This window comes from Fusarium tjaetaba, assembly GCF_013396195.1.
Source record: "Fusarium tjaetaba strain NRRL 66243 chromosome Unknown NRRL66243_c0000278, whole genome shotgun sequence".
Lineage (NCBI taxonomy): Eukaryota > Fungi > Ascomycota > Sordariomycetes > Hypocreales > Nectriaceae > Fusarium > Fusarium tjaetaba.
The window spans coordinates 74,069-96,864 of record NW_023501474.1 but is presented as its reverse complement, the minus strand read 5'-3'; the positions used below and the strand labels follow the sequence as shown (position 1 = coordinate 96,864).

The following is a 22,796-nucleotide window of genomic DNA, read 5'->3' as shown; positions in this document are numbered from 1 at the left end:
AAGGCGGCAATGTTATTCTCAAAATATGTCAACTCTCTTATTGTCTGGATAAGTCCATCTTGGGTTTGATCACGAGTGGGGCTCCGTATATGTCGTAATGCTCATCTTTAGCAATCAGTGAGGGGAGATTGTCCGTCCCTTGACATTTCACTATCTTGGTTTCTAAGTTCCAACAACTTGGTTATGACCACCAAAGATGGAGTACAGAGTTCAAGAACAAACAACACCGAGACTAAAGCCTCGTCTGGTCATTCACGGAGGCGCAGGTAATATCCAGCGCGATACGTACCCGCCGGAACAGTTCCGGGCTTATCGTAAAGCTCTTATTGATATTGTGAGTTCATCCACGGTAGTATGAGAAGCCCCCTATTTCCAAGCATCTAACTGGTCGTTTAGATCACCAGAACGGACCAGTACATGAGAAGTCATGAGGTAGTCTCAGAAAAGTCATCCAAGAAGCTCCCTTCAGCTTTAGATGTCGCAACCTATGCAGTCCGTCTTCTGGAGAACAACCCCTTATTCAACAGCGGACACGGCGCCGTGTTCACTCGCGATGGAGTTATTGAACTAGAGGCCTCAGTCATGGTATCTCGTGGTTATAAGAAGCGAGGTGTCGGTGTCATGGGTCTCCGCCATGTGAAGAATCCCATCCTCCTAGCCCGGGCAATGCTGGAACATGGTGAAGACGATCTGGAGGCGAATCCTCGAGGAGTCAACTCAGCCGATCTTGATGTCCCATCCGCACAGGGACATACACAGCTCTATGGAGAGGCCGCCGAGCAACTCGCGCAACAGTACGGATTAGAACTTGTAGACCCTAGTTACTTCTTCACCCAACGTCGTTGGGATGAGCATATCAGGGCTCTTGATAGAGAGAAGAAAGGTCAGGGGCAAGCAACCTGGAGTGCGACTGAGTATCTACCTCAAGGGACATGCGGAGCAGTAGCGCTTGATCAAGATGGTGTTATCTGCGCCGCAACCAGTACTGGAGGTCTGACTAACAAACTCACTGGTCGGATTGGTGACACGCCTACAATTGGGTCAGGCTTCTGGGCAGAGGAATGGGCCGAGGATGGTGATCCGACCGGGTCGTCCACGTGGGATCGCTTGAAGAATGCCATGACCGAGTCGGGCCCCTCATTTGTGCTCAGCGACATTCTGAGAGGAACATTGGCAGACTGCTTTCCGACTCCTGTGACGTATACTCCCCTCGAGCTCAGGGGTAAACGAGTCTTAACCACGAGATCCATTGGTGGCTCTGGAACTGGCAACGGCGATTCCTTCCTGAGGACAAATGCGCTACGAACCCTTGCAGCTATGGCGAGGTGGAAACCAGAGTCAGGTTCCAAGGCTGTAACACATATTGCAGGCCCAGGCGGAGAGCTGGAAAGAAGTGCGGGTGATAGATGGCGCCGGACAGGTGAGGGTGAAGGCGGCATCATTGGCATCGAGAGTGTTGTCGTTCGTGATTCGCATGGTCAAGTCATCGAGACTCGGTCTGAAGTCCTAATGGATTTCAATTGCGGAGGCATGTTTCGAGCTTGGATTGATGACGAGGGAAAGCCCCAAATGAGCATCTTCAGCAATGAGCCGTCGAGCGACCTATAGACAAGCGAAAGCAATGAGTGCCCATAGAGTGAACAGGAATGTCATTTATATTCGTTCTGTACCCAATCCGCGATAAATAAACGCAGCATAAATATCTGCAGCAGGAATTTCCGATTCCTATATCTCTTGGACCTGTAGGTCCACGTGCACTCCCAAGTCTCTCTCCGTCGCTTGGTATCATACACAGTCGCTCTCTTTTGCCTCATCAGACATAAGTTAGTCTGTATTCGCAAGAAGTATGGCAACTCCATCGCTAAACCAGATTCCACCTTCCCGAAACCCTTCCGATATCTTGTTCTATTATACATGGAACGCCGACCCGATGCGAATTGAAAGGATTAAAACGTCTGCCAGATTTTTGTTCGTGGTGATGGTGATATTGGTGCTTAAAATACAAGAGGCATGGCTCTTCGAAAGCCCGACCCGGAGAATTTGTTGGTCGTCGTGGTGGAGTTGAGAGTGGGGGAAGTCGAAGGATGTTCGATCGTCATTAATCCGATCATAGTATTTCGTTTCGTCAGATGCTGGCTCACAGAGTAGCCTCCTGAGGTGGAGGCTGAGGAGCTTCTAACTTGGTGCTACCAGCAAGCATCTTGGAGAAACCAATACCGACACCCTCGATGACGGCAAGAAGAACAGCACAGCCGATGGCACCGTTTCGGGCGGCCTTGTAACCACCTCGGATAGCGAGAGAACCACCAGTGAAGAAACCAGCAATAATAGCGTTGTAAGGATCCTCCTTCTGGCGAACACCCTTCACAGCGCAGTCGAACGTTGAGAAGAGGCCACCCCAGACACCAAAGTTACCACCGAGAACTGGGGCTCGCATCTTGATGGCTGTGATGGCGCCAATGCGTCGCTCGCCATAGGGAGAGTTACGGAAGCCCTTGATTCCGTGCCAGATAGTACCGCCAATAGCCTAATGAGGCGAATGTTAGCTGCGTCCCGGTTTACGCTCATCGCAATTGTCGCTGTAATCGATCGTCCATAACATGAAGGGCTAAACTTACGCCCATACAAAAAGCACCACCAAAGTCATTGAGAATGACCCAAGGGCAGGGGTCTCGTCCGTGATCCATGGCTGATTATGTGTATTAAAGTGGTAATGGTGGGGGAGAGCGAGGGTTCGAGAACGAGGCTGATGACGGCGAGGTTTGGAATTGAAAAAATGTGAGGTCGCCGTAAAAGGTTGCGGCCAACCGGGCCTTGAATCGCGCAACGAGTGAATTTTTCGGTGGCGGCTGTTGGATTATCCGAGTATCGATAACGGTTTAAACCGGCCTCGGCAGCTCGAGGCTTCCATCTTGACCAGTCGTTAACCACTCCTGTCTGAAGATGAAGCGAAGAGGATGCAATCCAAAGCTGGACTTAGAACAAGTTCTCAGCTAAGATTTCATTTCGTAAGAGTTTGTCTCTTCTTTTCTGCGATTCTGGCGCTGTTCGTCGGGATACTCTTCGTTACCCTACCAGGGTTTCGTCAGTACATATTGTCGCGCTATACCCCAGATCCCGTCCCAGCCGACAGCGGAGCATGAGCTCAACGACATGCCTATTCAGGCTCGCCGAAGATTGATGTGAAGTCGTAAACCCATGTAAAGTGTAGTACGCGACGGGGCCGGCATTTATATAAGGTAGTAAGGTCTTGTGCCTATCAATGTGATTGTTTCCCACCATCGCCAACTGTGTACCATGCCTCTCAAAGTCTTGCCAGCTACCGAAGCCGATGCTCATAGAGCTGCGGCCATTGAGTCCGTTGCCTATGGCCCGAGTCCAGTAGGTGCAGTGTTGTTTCCAGGAGGGAGAAGTTCTGAGTCCTCAACAAGAGTCGCGGATCTCATTGCCGATCTCCGAAAGGATGCGGCCTGTCGATGGGCTAAAGTCATCGATACTGATATAGAGAAAGAGGAAGACCAGATGATTGCCTTTGCTATGTGGTATATCTGGGAGAGTCCACCAACAGAGGAGCAGCATTCTTTCTCTTCTTATCGGGGGCCGAGCTGTAATGCAGAAGCATGCGAGCTCTTCTTCGGAGGCATGGACAGCATGAGGGTGAATTACATGAAAGGAAAGCCATATGTTTGTATGTCTCAATATTGCAAGTTACATTAGATATCTTCTCTGACTAGCCAAACCCCTCAGATCTAAAACTCCTGCATACAGACCCAAAGCACCACAGACGTGGAGCAGCCTCCCTGTTGCTCAGTTCGGGCCTTGCGGAAGCTGATCGTCTGGGCCTTCCGGCATGTTTAGAATCCTCAGTACAAGGACGAAAGCTTTATGAGAGATTTGGCTTCGAGGAAGTAGATAGTCATACGTCTGACTTTTCAAGCTGGGGTGGTCCATCAGATGTCACAGTTCCTCTGATGATTCGTCCTGTTGGAGGCCGACCAATTAGTAAAGAGGGTCAGTAAACGGCAATTCGATGAGGGAATCGCTTTGCAAATCGAGCAAATAGCCAGCATACATTTGATCCAATAACATATAAGTTAGTAGTAGTATAGGTTTGTAGTCTTGCCCATCCATTCAACATCGTTGACGAGGTTTTTGAGAAGATATTTATATGTGGTCGTTCTGACTGTGAGATCTTGATGAGAACCCAAAAGAGTTCAATTGTGTTGGAGGTTTCATTGTGGTCATTTAAGTAAGCTGGCTGGTTCGTCTCCAATCCGTTTTGGTCGCAAGAAAAGAAGTCATAGCACAATACTGCAGCGGTGGTCCTACCAGCATCAGATCCAATTTGAAAGAAGGGCTTTCAATGAATGTTAGACGAAATTGAGGAGAAGAAGAAACATAAGGGAGGACACATTTATTAGATTGCCGTTATCTGATCATCTTATCAATGGATGGGTCTATCCACCGTGTTCACTGATGGAATCTTCGTGAGGACCCTGAAACCGCCGGCTTGTTAGGGGCCGAGTGGCTGGCAATGGCACGTGCACACCCAGTAACGGAAAGGTTCATGGCAGATTCAGTGCGTCAGTGGGGCAATTAAACCCCTGTATTCCATTAGGTTTCTATCGTCACTCTGCATCCAATGTCAAGTCGAGTCGCGTTGGACAAGCCAGGTCTTAGTTCTTGCACCACTTCAAGTCTTTTTTTATGTGTTCTCGAGTAACATCAGTTTGAAGAATATCATCCTTATCTATCGCCAATGTCGTCAGAAGAATTATCTCTGCCTGTTCTCCCCGCTGTGTCGTGGGATGAGCAATCGCAGACCTTCAGCAACAATCCTCGGAAACGCGTCCGCAATGCCGCTTCAAAGCACGCGCCATCCTCAACTTTTAACAATTCAAGTGATCCCGCCGTATTCTCCAGTGATGATGACCCGGCATTGGACAACTATGTAGAGGGAAGACGAAAGAAGAGATACATTGGTTCATGGTTTCAGCAGCACCCCACCTCTTCCGACTCAACCTTCAGTGAGATTCACGTCCCCAAGCAGAGGCGTCAGTGGACGCGACAGGCAGACAGTGGCGTCTTCCTCGGCAGTGATGGTAATGAGAGCGATGTACTAGAAACAGTACCCGAAGTTCCAAAACCCAGACTTCAACAACTTGATCGCGTCGTACGCCGCGTCTCAAGAGCCGAACAAGTTGCGCGTGACAGAGTCCGTGCCTGTCTTGACGCGGGCGAAGAGACAATTGATTTTTGGTCATTGGGACTGGAAGATGTCTCGAATGATACAATCAGTCCTTTGTCGCAGTTTACCTGCATCCCTGTCGTGACCAAGGATGTTGCCTTCGAGCAGAAGGATCCCGAGCTTAAGATCTATATGGCCCAAAACCGGTTGACCCGGGTTCCTGGTGCCATCTTCGATCTAACGCATCTCACAATCCTGAGCCTCCGCCATAACAAGCTCACCGAACTTCCCCCCGCTGTTGCAAAACTTCACCGTCTGAAGGAACTCAACGTATCGCATAATCGCTTACGGCATTTGCCCGTGGAGTTGCTGGAACTTTTCGCACCAGATAGCAAACTTGACAAACTTGTTGTCCATCCAAATCCATTCTGGCAACCAAATGAGAGCCTGGAATCGACAGATGCTCAGCTCAGCAACACACTCTTCTTCCAGGCTGAGGCGGGAGCCTCGCCGACGCCACGTTTAGTGAGCCGTGCACTAGGTCGAAGTCCTCTACAGCTCTCAGACAGTACAGGAAGGATTCTTTCAGACTTCAGGTTTCCAACAGATCATACAAAACTTACTCTGCCCGTTGATGAAGGAGAGCCTGAGTTTTGCCCATCGTCCTCAGTCTCATCCATGACCGAGTCACAACGTCTCGAGGGTGCAAGCCGTGTGCCTAGTCTTCTCGAGACAGCTCTAAGAGCTTGTTATTCTAGCACTCATCTTTCAGAGTTGCCGTACTGCATCCCTGAGGAGCTTAACCATCTCAGGAAACTTCTGGAGCGAGCACAAAGGCAGAAAGAGGCTGGTGGATTGTCATGCTCACGCTGTCGAAAACCAATGGTCATTTCCACCACCAAGTGGGTTGAATGGCGAGAAGTTCGGGCTTGTAACAGGCCTAGCCCCGGTAACCCAGCTCTTGTACGGATGACACCGCTGAGTATGGCAGAAGGCGAGAGGACGATACCGTTTGTGAATCGAGGATGCTCATGGCGATGCCGTCCGGGAGACATTGATAAGAGCAGCTGGGGGCTGCCGAGTGGAAATCTTGTCACAGTGACAAATCAGGAAAACTAGCAAGCATATTTGGATAATTGGCGTTGGAAGGAGAAACATATTGAAGAGGGCTTTAATGATACCTTGCATTGTCTTTTCGTAAATATACAGGCCTGCTTTGCACGCGTGCTAACTTCGCTGATGCTTACAGAAGAATCGGTAAAGCTAGATTGTGTCACTCGTGGACTCGGTCATTTTACCCCTTGATCAGATCACAAACTGTCCCCTGTCTCTTTCAAGTGCATACATGGGACTCAGCCTAGTGATCCCGGCAACCCCGGATTAGCAAGACAAGCGATCTTTGATCTTTGTTATCTCTTGGCCTACGAGGGTCACCTTGTGCATCTCGCCTGTTGGGGATGTGGCTCAGTATTACAACAGATTCTCGATATGATAAGCATATGCCGTAAGACCCTACTGGTACAACGAGTACTCAAACCTCCCCTGGAAGCATCCCTATTACAACTACAACAGTTTCTGGAGGTTTTGTTTACAGGAAGATCATCTGCTGGTAGCCTCAGCTACCAGGCGATCGCGCTGCCCACAGCACGTGGTGATAGAAGGCTTGGGAATGACATGTATTTTGTCATGCGTATTTACTATGTGCATGCATCCACAAGGCATCTCAGTTCCCAACTATTGATCAACGTCCCGTATTGAACTTGCCATATAGCCAGGTCGGATAATGTACGAAACTGTCCCTCACTGGAGTATACAGTTCCCTTTCCCGTCTTGGGACTGGTTGAGCAAGTGGTTTTTGAGGCTCTGGAAATACTGGAGAGTGAAACTCCGATCTTTTTCAAAGAGCTGTCATGAGTCAGTGCCGCACAGGCATTCTGTCGCATCTGGCAAGGACTAGAGCAACATCCGTTGCGGCCTTGCGTTGGGACATTGAGATTTGCACCAAGTCTGACGCTGGCCAATCCAATGGTCACTTCAACCAAAGCCACGAATTTCTTTCATGGCACGTTTAGTCCCAATCATCATCCTCACTGTCAACGTTCCGTGACCTTCCAGCCGTTCCCGTCTTGATAGATTTGCCAGCCAACCTCTCCTCCTCAGCATCCTCGGCAGCTTGCCTCCTCTTGACAATACGCATGTCAGAATCAAGTACAGCACCGACCTCGACCAAGAGGTTGTCAATCTGTTGCATGGTTGTTCGGACGCCTCCAATCGTTGCCAACGTTACAATTTGCTTAACAATATCCCCCTTGTTGTATACCAAAATTGTTGGGCAGTTTCGATCGGGATAATTCTCAATGGCTTGGCTCGCTCGGATTTCACAGAACTTGATCTCGCCGTACTCCCTCGCAGCCTGTCTCCATAGCTCAGTCAAGACTCGCGACTCAACATTGTTGCCCATTGAAGAGGTCAAGTTGACAAAAACCGGTCCATTTTGTGATGAGTCGGTGACTTCGCGTTGATACTCGGGTTTCGATAGAGGATATACGGTTCCATGTAAAGCCTTCTTTTGTAGGCTGTTCAGCTCGGCCATGCGCTTCTGGCGATATTGCTCCAAGAACGCTTCATCTTCGTCGTCTTCAAGTTCGTCCAACTCGTCGAGGTCTTTGCCTTCCAAGCGATTCTCATGTGCCAATCTTCGCCCTTCCAGAATAGCCTCCTCAATCATAGGAGTCGGGCTGGGTGGCTTCTCAGGAATGACTCCATGTTTTCGAAGAATATCATTCCTATGGCGGGGTTTGAGCTAGCTCAGGAGTATGGAGGGGTAGTAGAGAATTACCATTCTGTGTCTGCATTTGGGTCGTCAATAGGAACATTGATGCGTTGCTCTAATGGATTAGACATATTGAGAGACTGAAGAATAGAAGTAATTCTTCAAAAAGCCTCCTCAGTACAATTTGTATTGTCTAAAAGTGGTAGCCTACAACCGACTGACGCGACTCAACTCCAGGCTCCTCCTAATGACTTACTGGCTTACGTACAGATACAGGCAGCTAGCAAAGCTCTCGATGCATAACTCGCATAAACCCCACCAAGCACATCTCGGCTGCACAAACTCCATCCGGCGCTAAGTTACACCGAGCTACCCTACAAGGCCACAATTACCATTTTTTTGGTCGTCACGTGCGAGAAAGTTACAACCCTATTGCGCTTACCCAATTAGGTAACGGAATCCGCCCAGAGGCAAGAAGCAGTCGTCCCCCTCAGAGCCACCGAACTTTTCCTCGCTTACCTCCTTCCCACCCACCTTGCGAGCCTCAAATCTGATCCCGGATTTCGTCAAGCTTTCCCATTCTCGCAAGAAACCGACAAGACTTTTTCGAGAAAATCAGACAAGATGGTAAGCGACTGCCTTTTTCTGACGCATTTTACGATGGACCTACGATGGGAGAGGGATGGACGACGACCACGTGTGTGAAGGACGTGTGAAGCATCGACCTCGAAAAGATCTTGCTGCCCGTGGCAAAAGTATCAATTTGATGGAACACGACATCGATGGCCCCATGGATGATGGATTGGACTCGCGAAGGATATACGCAAGATGATGGAACAAGCTGGCTGACTCTCTGCCTTTTCAGGTTCTCGCCGTTGATCTTCTGAACCCTTCCCCGGCCGCCGAGGCCAAGAAGCACAAGCTCAAGGTACGATGCATCGACAAATTTTCATGACGACAAAAACTCTAACAATAATAGACCCTCGTGCCCGCCCCTCGATCCTTCTTCATGGACGTCAAGTGCCCCGGATGCTTCACCATCACCACCGTCTTCTCTCACGCCCAGACCGTCGTCATCTGCCAGGGATGCACCACTGTCCTCTGCCAGCCTACCGGTGGTAAGGCTAGATTGACCGAGGGCTGCTCTTTCCGACGGAAGTAAACTGCTTCGCGGCGGTTTTATCTCCTTGGGTACTCATGACTCTTACGGTTCAACTCACGGTGGTCATCTCGGATCTGCAAAAACACAACCTCGACATGGACGGATAGAACAAACCGACGTTGCGAACATTTACCAAAAACCTCTTTGCAGATAGAAGATGGGGCACCCAGAATAGGGGCGTTTGGGGTCTCCGGATATCTTGCATGGCACATGATTCTTCTTTTTGTTTTTCCGTTGCGCGCCTTGTACTAAAGAGTCTTCTCGAGGCAGGAAGGAAAAAAAAGCACTGCATGGGTGGAAAGCTGGAGAAAGCCTTCACGAGTGTCCGGACTGGCCTGGCTAGGCCAGCTGGACACGAGGACGTGGAACCGCTGGTTGATGATCGCTTCATACCCGGGTGCAGTGGGTAGCGGAGGATGGTCACTGTGCTTTTGCGAAATTCACAATGGTTTCCACATCACCTTCTTGTTGACGTGAATGTTTCTAGTCGATGCGATTGAGTTGTGATGCTATCGTGCCTGTCGTAGAGCACACTGCTGTTAATGATTGCTATGATGCTATGACTTTCCTATCTCTTGACAATCTTTGCCGACCAAGGTCCTCAGCAGAGCTACCTATCTATCGCTCTTGAGTTGAACCTACTTGATGATGATTGGCTCTATACGGCGTCATCGACAGCAGCCTAGACCCCTCATCCTATCAGTTTGCCTGGTCGTCGACTCACCGGATGACTCGATCCGGAGACGCTCATCCGCTCTGCCGCCCAGGAGTGCCTAAGGCGACTCAACTAAGCAATTTAATGTTAATTAATTCTCACGAGAACCTGGGGAACCAATTACCCCGCGAAATGCTGTGTGAAGGTATTTCGCCTTAAGCTGAATGCATTGTAGTTCGAGTCATAGTCGAAGATGATTGGATGGAATGAGACTTGTGAAGATCTGAACTTCAGAACATCTACTGTCAAATAGATTTTGCTTTCCTCAATTCCAGCTCCATTTCATAATTAAAACCCCACCTTACCTACACTATGAGAGTCTTCAGCGTGAAAAGATACTACTACATTGACACAATTGATGATATTATATCAGTATTACTCATGTGACAACCTCGTGTGACGATATACCCAAGGGTAAGTCTTTTATCTGGCCTTGAGTTAACCACAGATGGCAAATTCGGAGTGGAGCTTCAACAACGGGAAAGTAATTCAAGTTGGACGCTGTCGATCCTGAAATTGCTAGAATTTGCCAGCTTGCCTTCAGGTGTAAGTTTGCCACCGCCTTGCTCTGTCTGCACCCTTGCTGATCTGTGGGGGAAAAGTGCAGGATTGAGCCATTCTGACAGAATTACTTATTAGTTGTTTAGTCTTCTATATTGACCTAATACAAGCATACCTATATAAATAAGATTAAAACTTACTCCGTACCTGAATATGTATGCGTCTACATAGCATCTACCGGCGTTTTCCGTCTGTCTCATCGATACGGAGTACAGAGAGGCTGTTCATATAAAAGTGCACTGTCGGATGACTCAGCGGACCAATAGCCATTTGAAACCTCCAATTATCAATTTACGCGAAAGCGGCACGACAAGATCGCGTCAAAACGCGGGAGCTCGGGTCCCACAGTGAGAAATTGCTGTTAAATGATTGGGCTGTCAAGGCCGCTTTGGGATCGTCGTCGTCTTGGGGCAGGACAGGGGCGCTTCACTTTCTTTGGCCCTGTTCTTTTCCTCACCCCAGCAACAAGCCAATATTGGCCTTCGACTTGTTTCACGCAGAAGCCCCCTCTTCGCTCTGTTCTCCTTTTGAACCCTTGTTTTCTCCCCTCGATTGCGACGTCATCTGCCTTCTTACAAGACCTTACCTCTCTTTCAATTCTGTCCATTGACAAACTCTCCACTCTACCACTCTTGAACTCTGTTTCTGTACTTGACTTTCGTCAGTCGTTGCTTACTGCGATCTTTGTCCGCAACGTCATTCCATCAGCATAACAACTCAACTATTGACGATTCTTGCTGAATCAATCAACACTACAACTCCATACCAACTTGCTCCAAATCTGCTATCATGTCTACTCCTCGTATCAAGCGTCAATTCGCCGGCGCCTCTGCCGACCCATCTCAGCGCCAAATCACCTCCTTCTTCAATGCCCGATCATCGGATGAGTCTGCGATCGCTGAGGCCGACAAGCCCATGCAACCCACTCTTCCTTCAAACGTCCAGGCCAACCTCCTTAGTGTCGGTATGCGAGTTCGCAAGTCCGTTCCCGAAGGCTACAAGACAAAGGGCACTAGTGCTTTCAAGCTCTGGACAGACAATGCACCTGTAAACGTTTCTACCGCCTCTGCAACGGCACCTGGCAAGGGTGCTTCCCGAGAGCTTCTCCCCTTTTGCGGAATCAACAAGGTCGGCGGCCTCGATACCCAGCCAGAATTCGAGGATGATGTACCAGACCTCGATGCTATTCCCGAGCTCACCATGTCGCAAGAGAGTGCGGAGGGCGAGTCGTATGACGGTTCTCGGAAGCGAATTTTTGACGAGGATGACGACGAGCTTGATTCGAGCTTTGACATGGGCAACCATGGAAACCCTCGTGTTATGGCCATCCCAGTTTCACGAAAGGGTGCCGGTTTAAGGAGCTTTGGCCAGGACAACCGCAACTCGGGATCTGACTTTGATGAGGCTGATTTCCTCGTCAACCCCGAAATGGATCTGGCCAACTGAGTCACAGTTTTATTCATTGGCTCAAGCAGAGCTTTGTATGTTCTCATGTTTACTAGAAGCTATGTCGCGGCGTCACAAGCTTTGGGTCCGGCGTTCAGGATTATGATTTATTAATGCTCTAGAGCGGTTGTATGTTATTGGAAGGCAAAAGTGAATCCGGACTCGCTGTATGCTGTATGCAAATAAGACAAACCGGTCGTTACAAGACCTACAATTATATCCTTATCCACCAACTTACATACCAACGAATGGCTCTCGGAATTCTAGCAGATCTCGTTGACCGTAAAACTCACCAGCTATCGTCAAGATCATGTTGAGAGTCGCGCGTAAATTCGCTCGCAGTTGCTGTTTGGCATTCTCCTTTTCGAGATCCTCCTCGTCTTCTGATGTCATTCCATTACTGATCCGGGCGAGTAGTCGTTCTCTTGCTGCCTCGAGGTTCTCCTGGGGCTCCTGGGCAGTAACTTCACCTTCTTCGGCTTCTGAGTCGGTCGCGATCTCCATAGCCACATCTTCGTCTTCGTCTTCGTCTTCTATCTCACCTTCTTCAGCATCAGGCTTTGGGGGAGATTCTGTTGTGGGTTCCGTGACTTTGGGTGTCTTCTCGACCTCCTTTCTGGACTCAGCCAGTGGTGTTGGCTCGTCCTCATCCTGCCCGGAGCTGATAGCACCTTCGACCTCCATATCGTCCGGGTCTGCCAGAAATTCTTCATCGCTACTGCTTCCATCAACTGCTTCGTGGGCCCCTAGTCCACCCTCTGCAAGCTCCTCCCTTAGAGCCGCCATCTCTGCTAGGCTACGACCTAAGAGGACTGCTCTGCGACCAAGGTCGCGAATCCAGCCAATCTCGGTGTGGTTGAGCTCGCCCTTGTCCGGCATTCTAGCAAGCAGTGCCCAGATCCAACGGCTTGTGCGTTCTGGAAGTGTGTACCCTTGACGAAGGAATTTACCGCCAAGAAGAATGCGCAGAATGCGTAGTGTAGTGTCTTTAGACATAAGTGCGACTTGAAGCGGGTGGGGATCGGTTTCGCGAAGGAGTCGTGACCACGTAGCTATCGCCGCCGATTGATTTTCCGCAGGTGCATCAGTTTTTAGTCGGGCTTTGACGACACGGGAGACGGCGTTGGAGGGAAGATCAGCGTGAAGAATAGACCGTAAGCGGAGGTATTGGTCCATAACCGATGCAAAGTAAGCTTCATTCAAGGCGGCTTCTTCGTCGCATTCATCGTCGTAGTCACCCGGGTATTCGCCGCCTTCGTAATCGTCATCTTCAGCCGCGTTGTCGGGCATTGCCATATATGCGCCGTCTTCGTACCAGCCCCGAGAATCGCCGACACCATTATTGTATACACTCCTGTCGATATGTTGCTCGACTTGTTGTCGATCGTCGCTTCGAAGCTCGGGGGGTAGCTGGGGTCCTATTTGGACTTTTGGCGCAACGAGGAGATGGGGGATCCCGTTCGCTTCTTGTCTATAATACTCACCATATCAGCATCTGTTCTCTACAGTTTTGCGATCTTCAGCAAAGTCGACAAACGCGCAAAAGATGAGAACACACCTGACAGAGTTTAAATATGCCATCGCTTCTGAATCATCTTCGAAATCGTCCTCTTCTCCCTCCGGGATCGTGGATGTATGGCCGTTTCCTGCGAAGACATATTTCTGGCCCCAGGTTGGGTCGATGCCAGAGTTTTGATGCTGTCGCGTCTTGCCGCCTTGTTTCTTTGATCGCTTTGGTTGAGGGGCTGATACTTCGCCTTCATCGGGGTCCTCGAGATCTCGTTTGGCTGTCATTTTAATATGGTGCTGATGCTTGTTCGAGCTTGGAGAAAATACCTAGGAGGATGGGATCGGACCCTTGAAAGATGGGTTGCAGGGGCCTTATCGATAAGCCAGAAAGGTGCAGCTCATCCCGCTTTTTGAACATGACCCTCAACTAACACCTTGAGTATAACAGTTTCTGATGTTGATAATAAGTCCACCATGAGCGTGTCTCGTGTACGGCTATTAGCCTATAAATCAGCTTCTTCTCACATCAAATCTTGCCCGAGAGTTTATGCACGACCTGTAATACAATGGCGTTCTTATAGTAACTACAACCACTTTGTTGGTCGCAGTGAGTAACTCATCTTCTTTAACAAACTCAACTAACAAATACAGCCAAGCTTGCCTCCACAGACCCGAATGCTGATTTCCTTCCTTTTATGTGTAAGGAAGTGAAACCTTTCACTTTGGCTATCAAGGATAATATCGTAACCTCTGACTTCCCCACGCAATGCGCTTCAACCATTCTCTCCTCTCACTCCTCACCCTTCGAAGCTACGGTGGTTCGTCAACTGCGCAAACGCGGAGCTACAGTGGTTGGAAAGACCAACATGGATGAATTCGGTATGGGCTCTCATTCGACAAACTCAGTGAATGGCGCAGTAAGAAATCCCCTGGCCAAGGATGACGAAGTGTCAGCCGGCGGAAGCTCAGGTGGAAGCGCCGTTGCAGTACGACTGGGAGATGCCGATATTGCCATAGGAACAGATACGGGTGGCTCAATTCGATTGCCTGCAGCATATACCGGAATAGTTGGCTACAAACCTAGTTATGGCATGATTTCTCGGTTTGGTGTAGTTCCATATGCAAACTCTCTGGATACAGTCGGCTTCTTGTCTAAGGATGTGAAGTCGATACACAACCTCATCTTCGAGACTGGCATGCACAACGAACATGACTCTTCGGATCCAACATCACTACCGGCCGCATCTCGAAACCGATGTGCTTCAACAATTCCAGTCACCCTTCCCGAGCTATCAAGACTTAATATCGGCATTCCCCTTGAATACAATATTGACGAGCTTGACCCTTCTATCCGCGCCGCTTGGGTTTCTGCTGCCTCTGTTCTCGAGGCTCAGGGCGCAACTCTAGTTCCGATCTCTCTACCTTCCACGAAAGAAGCCCTATGTGCTTACTATGTCCTCGCTCCCGCGGAAGCATCATCGAATCTCGCCAAGTACGATGGTGTTCGCTACGGAAAGCGCGGTGAAGGTAGTGATGCAGTGGGCGAGACTCTCTACTCTGATACCCGTGGTGAGGGCTTCGGTGAAGAGGTCAAGCGACGAATTCTCCTTGGCACATACAGCCTCAGTTCTGAGGCAATAGACAATTACTTCATACAAGCCCAAAAGGTTCGGCGGATGGTGCAGAAGGATTTTGATCGCGTATTCCGACTCGACAACCCCCTTTATGAGCCTGCGCAGTTTGACTTGAGTGATATGGCTGAGGCCACCGGAATGGAGGACAAGACTGGCCCTGTTCAAGTGGACTTCATCCTCTCTCCTACAGCTCCAACATTTCCTCCAAGACTTGAAGATCTCAAGCAGCAGAGCAGCGTAGACGTTTACATGAACGACGTTTTCACGGTTCCAGCAAGTTTGGCAGGTTTACCAGCTGTGAGTGTCCCAGCCAAGGTGGAGGGAAGTCAGTTTCCAGCAGGATTGCAGGTCATCGGACAATACTGGGACGATCAGAGGGTGCTTCAACTGGCAGAAAAGTTAAAATCCCTGGTGGCATGATTGTAGATATATATTACAAGCGATGATTTTTATGATATTATTGTACAATAGAACAATTAGACGACAGCAGTATCTTGGGTGTATCTGAATGGTCTGCTTGCTCCTCCATCAAACTTTCTGTTTTGCATTGAATGGGGATCATGGATGCGTATCCGGGTAGCTGTACGTTTGCCGTGGTCCAGTCTGAGTGAGCAAAGTGCCCTATACAACAAGTAGGTGACGAGTCCATAAGCATGCAAGAGCCCTAGCTCTGCCATTCTCGACTTTCGAATGTCACCCTATCAGCTTAATATGATACGATCTCTTTCGTTTTGTGTCGTTGCTGTAGACATTCAACACCTGTAGATGCTTTCGTATACGAAGCAATGTCCATGGTATTGATGAACCAGGCAGAAGCTTTATCATTCGCTCGCTGCAGCGGCACTATACATATTCTCTTAAAGGGACGGGAGAGTAGAACCCTTTCAGTGATGGATTATGGTGTTTTTCGGGTCAGCTCTTTCGGTTACTGTGCGGAGACAGTCCATCTGATCAAGGTGATCGACTTCGGCTGTCACTTTGACTTCGATTTCGACTTCGACTGCGGCTTCGAATCTGACTTCTCCTCTCATCGCGATCAACTTCCATATCATCTCTATCGGAGATCTCTCCAGATTCTTCTCTTGTTCCATTCTCTTTCTCTGCTTCGTCCTCTTCCTCAAGAAGGTCCTCAAGGTCGCCCAGGGGACTGACCCTTGGCTCAAGAATTTCCAAATCTTCTAAAACTTCTCGCTTTGGCATCTTCCAAAGACTTGTACCGCACACTCGCTCCTTTGTCAAAAGCTCATCCACAAATTCGTCCATGAATGTCAACACCACGCCCGCCCTTCCTCTTCGTCGAAGTTTGCGCCGATCCTCGAGGAACGGCTCCAGCATCTGGTACACGTCCTTCGCTTGTCTTGTGAGTCGGAAATAGAAGCACGCAAGCGCGCGCAGGTATTTAAAAGCCTCTCCGCCATATTTCAGGTATTCCATAAGCACTGCATCGCTGGGCGACAGCTCAAGTAGCTTGAAGGCAAGACACAGGAATGGACTGGGCTTTTGTGTGACACCGTACGTTCCACCAATGAAATTGACATGCTCGACGACGCGATCTACAATATCCGCTTCGTTGAGCGCAAAGCATTGCTCTTTGTAGAAGTATGAGTCGACGATGCGATCCTTAACGGCTTTTTCCATAATAGTCGCAGGATTGAGGCCGTTTGGCGCGACCGATACGTTAGAGCCACGCTCATCGAGGAAGCGACGCGCATCGGCGTGAACTGTGTCTTTGTTTCTGCTCATTGTGTGGCCGTGGTTTAGAAAGTTGTCGATTGTCGAGGTTGGATATGGTGGGGACTGTATGAAAGCTTGGTGTTGGAAATAGTGAAGCTTGGATCCGATAAGCTGATAAGGATGTTGCTGTGTCAACGATGTCAACACTGCACTTACACAGCGGTCAAGGATGACGACAACCAACTCACAACTACCTAAAAGGTGCGCAAAATTGTGAAAGCTCAGCATTTACAGTCCAGCGTTGCTGCAATTTGGCAATTCCGTCAAAATGGCCAGATTGCTTCTTTCATCCGGTCAAGTGCAGGTCATCGCATCGGGCTTCGTCGGTAAGACATATTCTTAACCTCTCCACCGCTATCCGCATTCCAAGTCATGTCATGCTAATAGAACGTTCTACTGCAGTGGTTATTTGTACATTTGCGCTCTTTATCAGTGGCTACATAATCCAGCAAAGAACGCTCACTCAACTCCGCTCAGCGATCAAACCACGACAGGAGACACGCCCGTCGCCAAAAGTCTACCTCCCCGAGAAGTTTCAAGTACGGACGAAGGAGCTGGAGGATGGTCAGGTTATCGACATAGACACAGAAGCAGACATTGAAGTTCGAAGGCAGCGGCTATTAGTTGAGATCAAGGAGACGAAACCCAATGTCGATGTTGAGGGCAATGCCGCACTGGAGAGAAATATTGAGATTATAAAACAGCTACAGGCCAAAGTGGTGGACAAAATGTCAACACCTGAAGGGCATGTCGAAGCACCAGTCAAGAACCACAAGCCTGTGAGCAAAGCAAAGAGGAGGAAGATGATCAAGCAAGAGCTTCAGAAGTCAGCCCAGGCTGAAGATGGGCTTTACTATCAACGCAGGTTGTGGTGAGTTTTTTTTTTTTAGTTGTTTTGCTACAATGCACGGTTTGATTTGAATGTATATATGGTAATGAGAATGGGATATGTAAATGCATGGGTCTTTAAAATCAGAATGAACAGTTTGGCTCGCATGATGGACAATAGCTAGTTATGAATTGGATAGAAGTCAATTACAATCACTACCCCTAAAATTCACGCTCCTATGGATGTCATAATGGCAGCTCTTAAAAATGGATTCAGGGGGATTCTAACGACCTTTTAAGTATAAGGTCTTCGCTGAAGTTTCTATAGCAAATTAAATAGTAATCATATGGGACAGCTAGAGCAGTGAACGTCGGATGTCTCGATGCATGAGAAGCTGTCCTGAACATCGGCAGGAGACAATGCTGCTCACGAAGGTTACGATATCAACATGGCTTCTAGTGTCAAGAAAAATGGTGAACTCAATCAAATCACTCTTCTGTCTTGTATTTCATTCTTTCAAGCCCCTTCCTGAAGCCATCATACATAGTAGGAGACCGTTAAGGGGCAGTATCACTACATGCACAAATGTTGGCAACAATTTACTCACAAGGTTTATACCAGAAGAAATGAAAGGAGAAAGGGGGCCTCCATTGTAGCGATCTCCCTCGATGGGATTTGCTCTAGTACCAGTTGCCAGTATGCATCCTAAAAAGACATGGCAATCGAGTGTCTGACAGGCAGTTAGATTTACCGAACGTTCGAACCTTGCTCTTATTTGATCAGAGAGCCTTGCCATAACATTGGAATACCTCCGCTGGACAATTCGATACTTACTAGATACATTGATCATAGAATCAACTCCAGAACCTTCAGTGTGATGCCGAAAAGGTATTTCATTGTTCGACGCAACGCCATCGTGATGGGAAATGGTGGTCGAGAACGAAGAAGGCCAAAGCGTTACTTCGGCTGTGTCCTGGGGTACAGCGCATCCAAATTCCATTCTTGTCCATGACTCCACATTCGTGTTAACAGAAAAGATACTTGATGCTACATTTGCCGATTATATCGGTCACAGGGCCAAGAATTCTCCGTTATCATGACACTCTATGTCTGATGCGAAAGGGTAGAAGCCAATAGAAATGCAATGTACCGATTAAGATGCGAGCAGGGATTGCTTAGATCCGGCTGTAGAAACAGCCGGAAAGAAACGAAACTTAGGAGGAGATTGAAGTGAGTGATGGAAACCAAAAGACCAGCATCACACTCACTCTCCCCTCAACTTGGAGTCTTGAGTCTCTCCTAGTGGTCATCGAAACAGTCTCGGCCAACTAATGATGGTGTGAAAGACGTTGAACCATGCGATGACTCGATCGAGCAGATCGTGATGGCCTTTCTTATAATGTGAAAGCGATACTGTATCCCCTCTTACATGATAGGCCAGGCAAGGGAGGGCATAAATTCGCCGGTAGCTTGGCTAGCCGGTAGATCAAGAACTAGCAGTTCTGAAGTGGTTGGTCAGGAGTCATCGCGCAACATCAGTAGCTTACCACAAGGCTCTGTCAAGTTGAGCTCATCCAAGCTCTTGGCATCAATTCGGCTGTAGTGGTTCGTACCCATACTTACTTTCACCCACCCACTCACTGCAGAGAATGATCGGAGCAGGCCCGTTCAGCTACAGTAGCAGGAGCCGAAAGTCCGGAGCATGCAATTCTCTAATGCGATTGGATGCCGAGTTGGTGGGAACTTGGGATAGACGAGTCTCTTAGCTGATGTAACAAGCAGGGCAGACAATGTTAGTGGATAACCTGTGACTGCGAAGGATTGCCGAGATATCTGTGCAAAGTTGCCGAGATTCTTGGAAGAAGTTGATGTTCTGAAACGGCCGGTTCGACCTATGTCAAGTTTTTAGATAATGCACGTCAAGAAGATGCATGACAAGTACCTGCATGTGGTGCCTCTAGCTGAGATATCATCATCATCGAGATTCTCTCGAGCACAGTCCACGTTCAGGCGCAGCAGATAGCTGACGTCCCCCACAATAGCTGTCTGGATGCCTACCCAGGTGCCAGGTATGTAGTTACCGTCGGATCATCTTCAAACTGACTTCTGCGGCTCAATTGACTAATCCATGTGAACCTTGCAGCTTTTGTAACGGGCGCGGAAGACACGGAAGATCACCACTGCCCGTCTGCTTCCTCACGCTCGGGACTTTGAAGAGTCACTGCCGAAGAAATATACCTTCGGCTGCCGTTGAATCCGAATCCGAAGTTCCAAGGACAAAGTTAAAGTCCAGAGCAAGGAAGTTGACGGTCATGGTGAACTTGTAATTGGGTCCTTGGCGGCACGCCCGCACCTTGGAAGTTCCGGACGCAATCAAGGCCACATGGCATGGCCAAGGGAGCAGAATAACCTCAAGGTAGCGAGCGAGTGCTGTTGGCAAGTACCGAAGAGTACTTTTAGGCAGTATGCACTGGTGCAGCTTTAGTATTCCTGCAATGTCTCTGTTCATATCGCGATGGATGACATTAATGTTTTGGTGACGAAATACAGTACGCCATACGCGGCGCTGCATAACAAACGTAAACGCTCCCTCCCCGCGCTCCCGTGTTTTGAAACAGCTACCCGCGACCACTGACGTCTTTTGCAAGGCCCAGGATCTACGATAAGCGCGAATTCCTGGACATGGCGAGAAATCGGACACCTTCTGGCCCTTCATCAATGGAGTAACGATCGAGACATTGTGCGTAGGCACGCATCATAAGGGCAATTACACGTAGCCAGAAAAATTAGGGGACGTGAAACATCCACAAGCTGAAACAAGGCGTAGAGCTCACTTCTCAACACTCATTTGCTAACCAGGTTTGCCACATGCCAATCTTGGTGAAGTCATCCATTCCTGAGCCTCGATTTTCATCTTCTTTTTCGCCTCCCCCTGATGTCGTGCGTGGCCGTTGCGAATTACCTTTTGCTCGAGTTGTGCGATTGATCAGCAAGGGCAAGAAGAGGCAAATTGCAAAGGGACGGTTTTAGGCATTCGTGTCTGATCACTTGTTTTGGGCTTTTAAGTTTTGTGGCCTGATGATCTTCATGGAACCCTGGAGACCGCGGCCGCCGTCACGAGGGCTTCTTCACTTGCCCTCGGCCCCGGCACCGTTACGATTATAGCACATGGAATGGGTTCGACTGTTGGGGACTTCACCGATTACCTTGTACCTTCTGGAAGCTCAGCCTCGTTCGCTTACTAGGCAATCCCTCGGACCATTTATCAGCAGTCAACCCTGTCTACGTATATCCCGCCAAGACCCCAACACGAAGTGACTCATTTCCAGTGCCATGATTTTGTCATCAGTTAGAAAAAGGAAGAAAGAACGCGGCTGTGAATGCCAGGGATCAGGGACCGTTGAGACTAGCACAGCCAAAGTCTCGCTTATTAGTGCACAACTTGACGATGATGATGTGAATTTCCCCAGTTCCATGGCCCGGGCTTCGGTGAGGCCGCTCGCCAACAAATCTCATCGTCTCCAGTAATGTTTCACGTCAGAATTGTGATATTTGTGGAAATTCATGAGGCTGAAAATACAGCGTGCAAGTGCAATGCTCGGACCACAATCTGGACTCAAGATGTAAAGTGGATGCTGTTTAGGCTCGGTATCAAAATTTCACAGTGTAAAGTGAGACATGCACGATAATCAAGGCTGCATGATATGGAGACGGCAAATTGTAGTATTCAGCCTCGAGGAAGAGGCTGCTATGGTAGATTGTTCGGTAGAGTAAGAAGAATGCCGCCCAAAGACAGGGAGAGAGTAATAGTAGAGTAATAGGTAGTAGAAAGATCCATGTGAGATGTGTGTCCAACACAATATCCAAGCCGTAAGTCCCATAATCCCATACTTCCTAATCCCATAAACCCCAAAAATGATCGCTTTTATCGCTTTCCCAAAAATCCCAAGGCTCATGTAGACAAAAACTCCAGGCCCCCATTGATGTGTATAGACGTGGAAAGAAAAGAGTCAAGCCCAGATAGTGGACCGAAGGATGTTAAAACAGCCGTGAGATGTCATTCAAAGAAAGAAAAGAAGCAGATGGTATGTGCTGTAATGGGGTATCGACGAAATATCATGACATGAATGAAATGAACAAAAGATGAGAGGGTATTTCGAGTGAGTGGTGTAAGATGATAGTAGTTTAGAAGCTGTTGCGGTCCTGCTCGCATCGCTGGTTGTCAAGGTCATCCTTGTGGAAGACGATGCCACGACGCTTCCATCCTCCGCGTCGGATAAAGTTGTCGACGCTGTCAAGGGAGCGCATAGGAGGACGCTTAGGTGCCAGACCAGGTCGGGCAGTGTAAGTTGTGTTAATAGAGACAGGCTTCAGCGCTGATGCGTGACGTGATAGACGACGCATCTCAAGGACTGAAGCATCATCGGTCTCATCTTCAGAGTCTTCAGACTGAGTTACTTCGGAGTCATCCTCCTCGTCCTCAAAGGTCTGGATGCTCTGGATAGTAGATTCGGACCAGCGAGACTTGGGCATCGGTGGTCGTTTTGATAGTGTTGTAAAGAAGTAATCCCTTGGCTCGTTACCCTCCTCATCAGCAGCATCCATTGGGCTAACGTTAGGAGGCAGGGCCATCTCAGTAGGTTGTTGAGCAGCAACATCTTGCTCAACATAGTCCTCCTCATTGATCACTGCATTGTCGGCACAATAAAACACAGGCTCGGCATCATCCATGCGAATAAACGGTCGCTCATACAACCTTGGTGGTGCGTGGAAGGCAGGATGTGAGGCGAGAGGATCGATTTCGGGTCGAGAAGCTGTTGGTGTTTGGAGGGATGGTGTTGACACTGCGGAGATGGTTGAAGATGAGGATGATGAGAGAGAGCAGCCGGAGGAGAGAGAGGATCCTGAGAATGAGACCTTTCGGATATGGAGATCTCTAGGGCGGCGAGACGACTTTCGTCGCTGGCCGAAGCCGTGTAGTACGTGCATGTTTGGTGTGGTTGTGGTTGTGTGGTGTAAGTGAATTGGTCGTGTAAACCAAAATTGGTGATGGTCGGGTTGGCGTATTAGTAAACCGGAGTCGTAAGTCGTATACGTCCTGGAGTGGTGGTGATGGATGGCTGAAGGAGTCCGGTAGTGGTGGGTGGTAGGTTGAATTAATATAAAGTGAAAGTATTACAGACGATGTTATAATGTCGATGTAATACTCATGAGAATTCAAGGCTACCAGGGCCGAACTTGGTTG

The 22,796-nt window shown here is 48.8% G+C and overlaps 13 protein-coding genes across 13 annotated transcripts; 7 read left to right on the top strand and 6 right to left on the bottom strand.

Annotated features, from left to right (window-relative positions):
• Positions 1-196: 196 nt before the first annotated feature.
• FTJAE_11307 (asparaginase precursor) lies at positions 197-1,608 on the top strand (the record flags this gene model as incomplete). Its single annotated transcript, XM_037344237.1, has 2 exons — positions 197-334; positions 397-1,608. The coding sequence occupies 2 exons, from the start codon at positions 197-199 to the stop codon at positions 1,606-1,608; spliced, it is 1,350 nt and encodes a 449-aa protein (XP_037201667.1).
• A 529-nt stretch (positions 1,609-2,137) lies between these two features.
• Positions 2,138-2,687, bottom strand: FTJAE_11306 (TIM17-mitochondrial inner membrane import translocase subunit; the record flags this gene model as incomplete). The annotated part of the gene is made up of 2 exons (XM_037344236.1): positions 2,138-2,527; positions 2,619-2,687. 2 exons carry the CDS (start codon positions 2,685-2,687, stop codon positions 2,138-2,140), a joined length of 459 nt encoding a protein of 152 aa, XP_037201666.1.
• Positions 2,688-3,297: 610 nt separating this feature from the next.
• Positions 3,298-4,019, top strand: FTJAE_11305 (GCN5-related n-acetyltransferase (GNAT) domain protein; the record flags this gene model as incomplete). Its single annotated transcript, XM_037344235.1, has 2 exons — positions 3,298-3,688; positions 3,769-4,019. The coding sequence occupies 2 exons, from the start codon at positions 3,298-3,300 to the stop codon at positions 4,017-4,019; spliced, it is 642 nt and encodes a 213-aa protein (XP_037201665.1).
• Positions 4,020-4,759: 740 nt separating this feature from the next.
• FTJAE_11304 (leucine Rich repeat domain protein) lies at positions 4,760-6,307 on the top strand (the record flags this gene model as incomplete). The annotated part of the gene is made up of 1 exon (XM_037344234.1): positions 4,760-6,307. One exon carries the CDS (start codon positions 4,760-4,762, stop codon positions 6,305-6,307), a length of 1,548 nt encoding a protein of 515 aa, XP_037201664.1.
• Positions 6,308-7,256: 949 nt separating this feature from the next.
• On the bottom strand, positions 7,257-8,092 carry FTJAE_11303 (phosducin family protein; the record flags this gene model as incomplete). The annotated part of the gene is made up of 2 exons (XM_037344233.1): positions 7,257-7,974; positions 8,028-8,092. 2 exons carry the CDS (start codon positions 8,090-8,092, stop codon positions 7,257-7,259), a joined length of 783 nt encoding a protein of 260 aa, XP_037201663.1.
• A 493-nt stretch (positions 8,093-8,585) lies between these two features.
• Positions 8,586-9,123, top strand: FTJAE_11302 (40s ribosomal s27; the record flags this gene model as incomplete). The annotated part of the gene is made up of 3 exons (XM_037344232.1): positions 8,586-8,588; positions 8,827-8,889; positions 8,941-9,123. 3 exons carry the CDS (start codon positions 8,586-8,588, stop codon positions 9,121-9,123), a joined length of 249 nt encoding a protein of 82 aa, XP_037201662.1.
• A 2,065-nt stretch (positions 9,124-11,188) lies between these two features.
• Positions 11,189-11,845, top strand: FTJAE_11301 (ribonucleotide reductase inhibitor; the record flags this gene model as incomplete). Its single annotated transcript, XM_037344231.1, has 1 exon — positions 11,189-11,845. One exon carries the CDS (start codon positions 11,189-11,191, stop codon positions 11,843-11,845), a length of 657 nt encoding a protein of 218 aa, XP_037201661.1.
• Positions 11,846-12,079: 234 nt separating this feature from the next.
• On the bottom strand, positions 12,080-13,639 carry FTJAE_11300 (uncharacterized protein; the record flags this gene model as incomplete). The annotated part of the gene is made up of 2 exons (XM_037344230.1): positions 12,080-13,316; positions 13,404-13,639. 2 exons carry the CDS (start codon positions 13,637-13,639, stop codon positions 12,080-12,082), a joined length of 1,473 nt encoding a protein of 490 aa, XP_037201660.1.
• Positions 13,640-13,828: 189 nt separating this feature from the next.
• On the top strand, positions 13,829-15,408 carry FTJAE_11299 (aspartyl-tRNA(Asn) glutamyl-tRNA (Gln) amidotransferase subunit A; the record flags this gene model as incomplete). Its single annotated transcript, XM_037344227.1, has 2 exons — positions 13,829-13,961; positions 14,006-15,408. 2 exons carry the CDS (start codon positions 13,829-13,831, stop codon positions 15,406-15,408), a joined length of 1,536 nt encoding a protein of 511 aa, XP_037201659.1.
• A 531-nt stretch (positions 15,409-15,939) lies between these two features.
• On the bottom strand, positions 15,940-16,731 carry FTJAE_11298 (pre-mRNA-splicing factor 38A; the record flags this gene model as incomplete). Its single annotated transcript, XM_037344226.1, has 1 exon — positions 15,940-16,731. The coding sequence occupies one exon, from the start codon at positions 16,729-16,731 to the stop codon at positions 15,940-15,942; it is 792 nt and encodes a 263-aa protein (XP_037201658.1).
• Positions 16,732-16,990: 259 nt separating this feature from the next.
• Positions 16,991-17,597, top strand: FTJAE_11297 (uncharacterized protein; the record flags this gene model as incomplete). Its single annotated transcript, XM_037344225.1, has 2 exons — positions 16,991-17,048; positions 17,200-17,597. The coding sequence occupies 2 exons, from the start codon at positions 16,991-16,993 to the stop codon at positions 17,595-17,597; spliced, it is 456 nt and encodes a 151-aa protein (XP_037201657.1).
• Positions 17,598-18,976: 1,379 nt separating this feature from the next.
• Positions 18,977-19,865, bottom strand: FTJAE_11296 (uncharacterized protein; the record flags this gene model as incomplete). Its single annotated transcript, XM_037344224.1, has 5 exons — positions 18,977-19,053; positions 19,099-19,148; positions 19,357-19,443; positions 19,494-19,605; positions 19,790-19,865. 5 exons carry the CDS (start codon positions 19,863-19,865, stop codon positions 18,977-18,979), a joined length of 402 nt encoding a protein of 133 aa, XP_037201656.1.
• A 1,871-nt stretch (positions 19,866-21,736) lies between these two features.
• Positions 21,737-22,540, bottom strand: FTJAE_11295 (uncharacterized protein; the record flags this gene model as incomplete). Its single annotated transcript, XM_037344223.1, has 1 exon — positions 21,737-22,540. The coding sequence occupies one exon, from the start codon at positions 22,538-22,540 to the stop codon at positions 21,737-21,739; it is 804 nt and encodes a 267-aa protein (XP_037201655.1).
• Between the last annotated feature and the right edge of the window lie 256 nt (positions 22,541-22,796).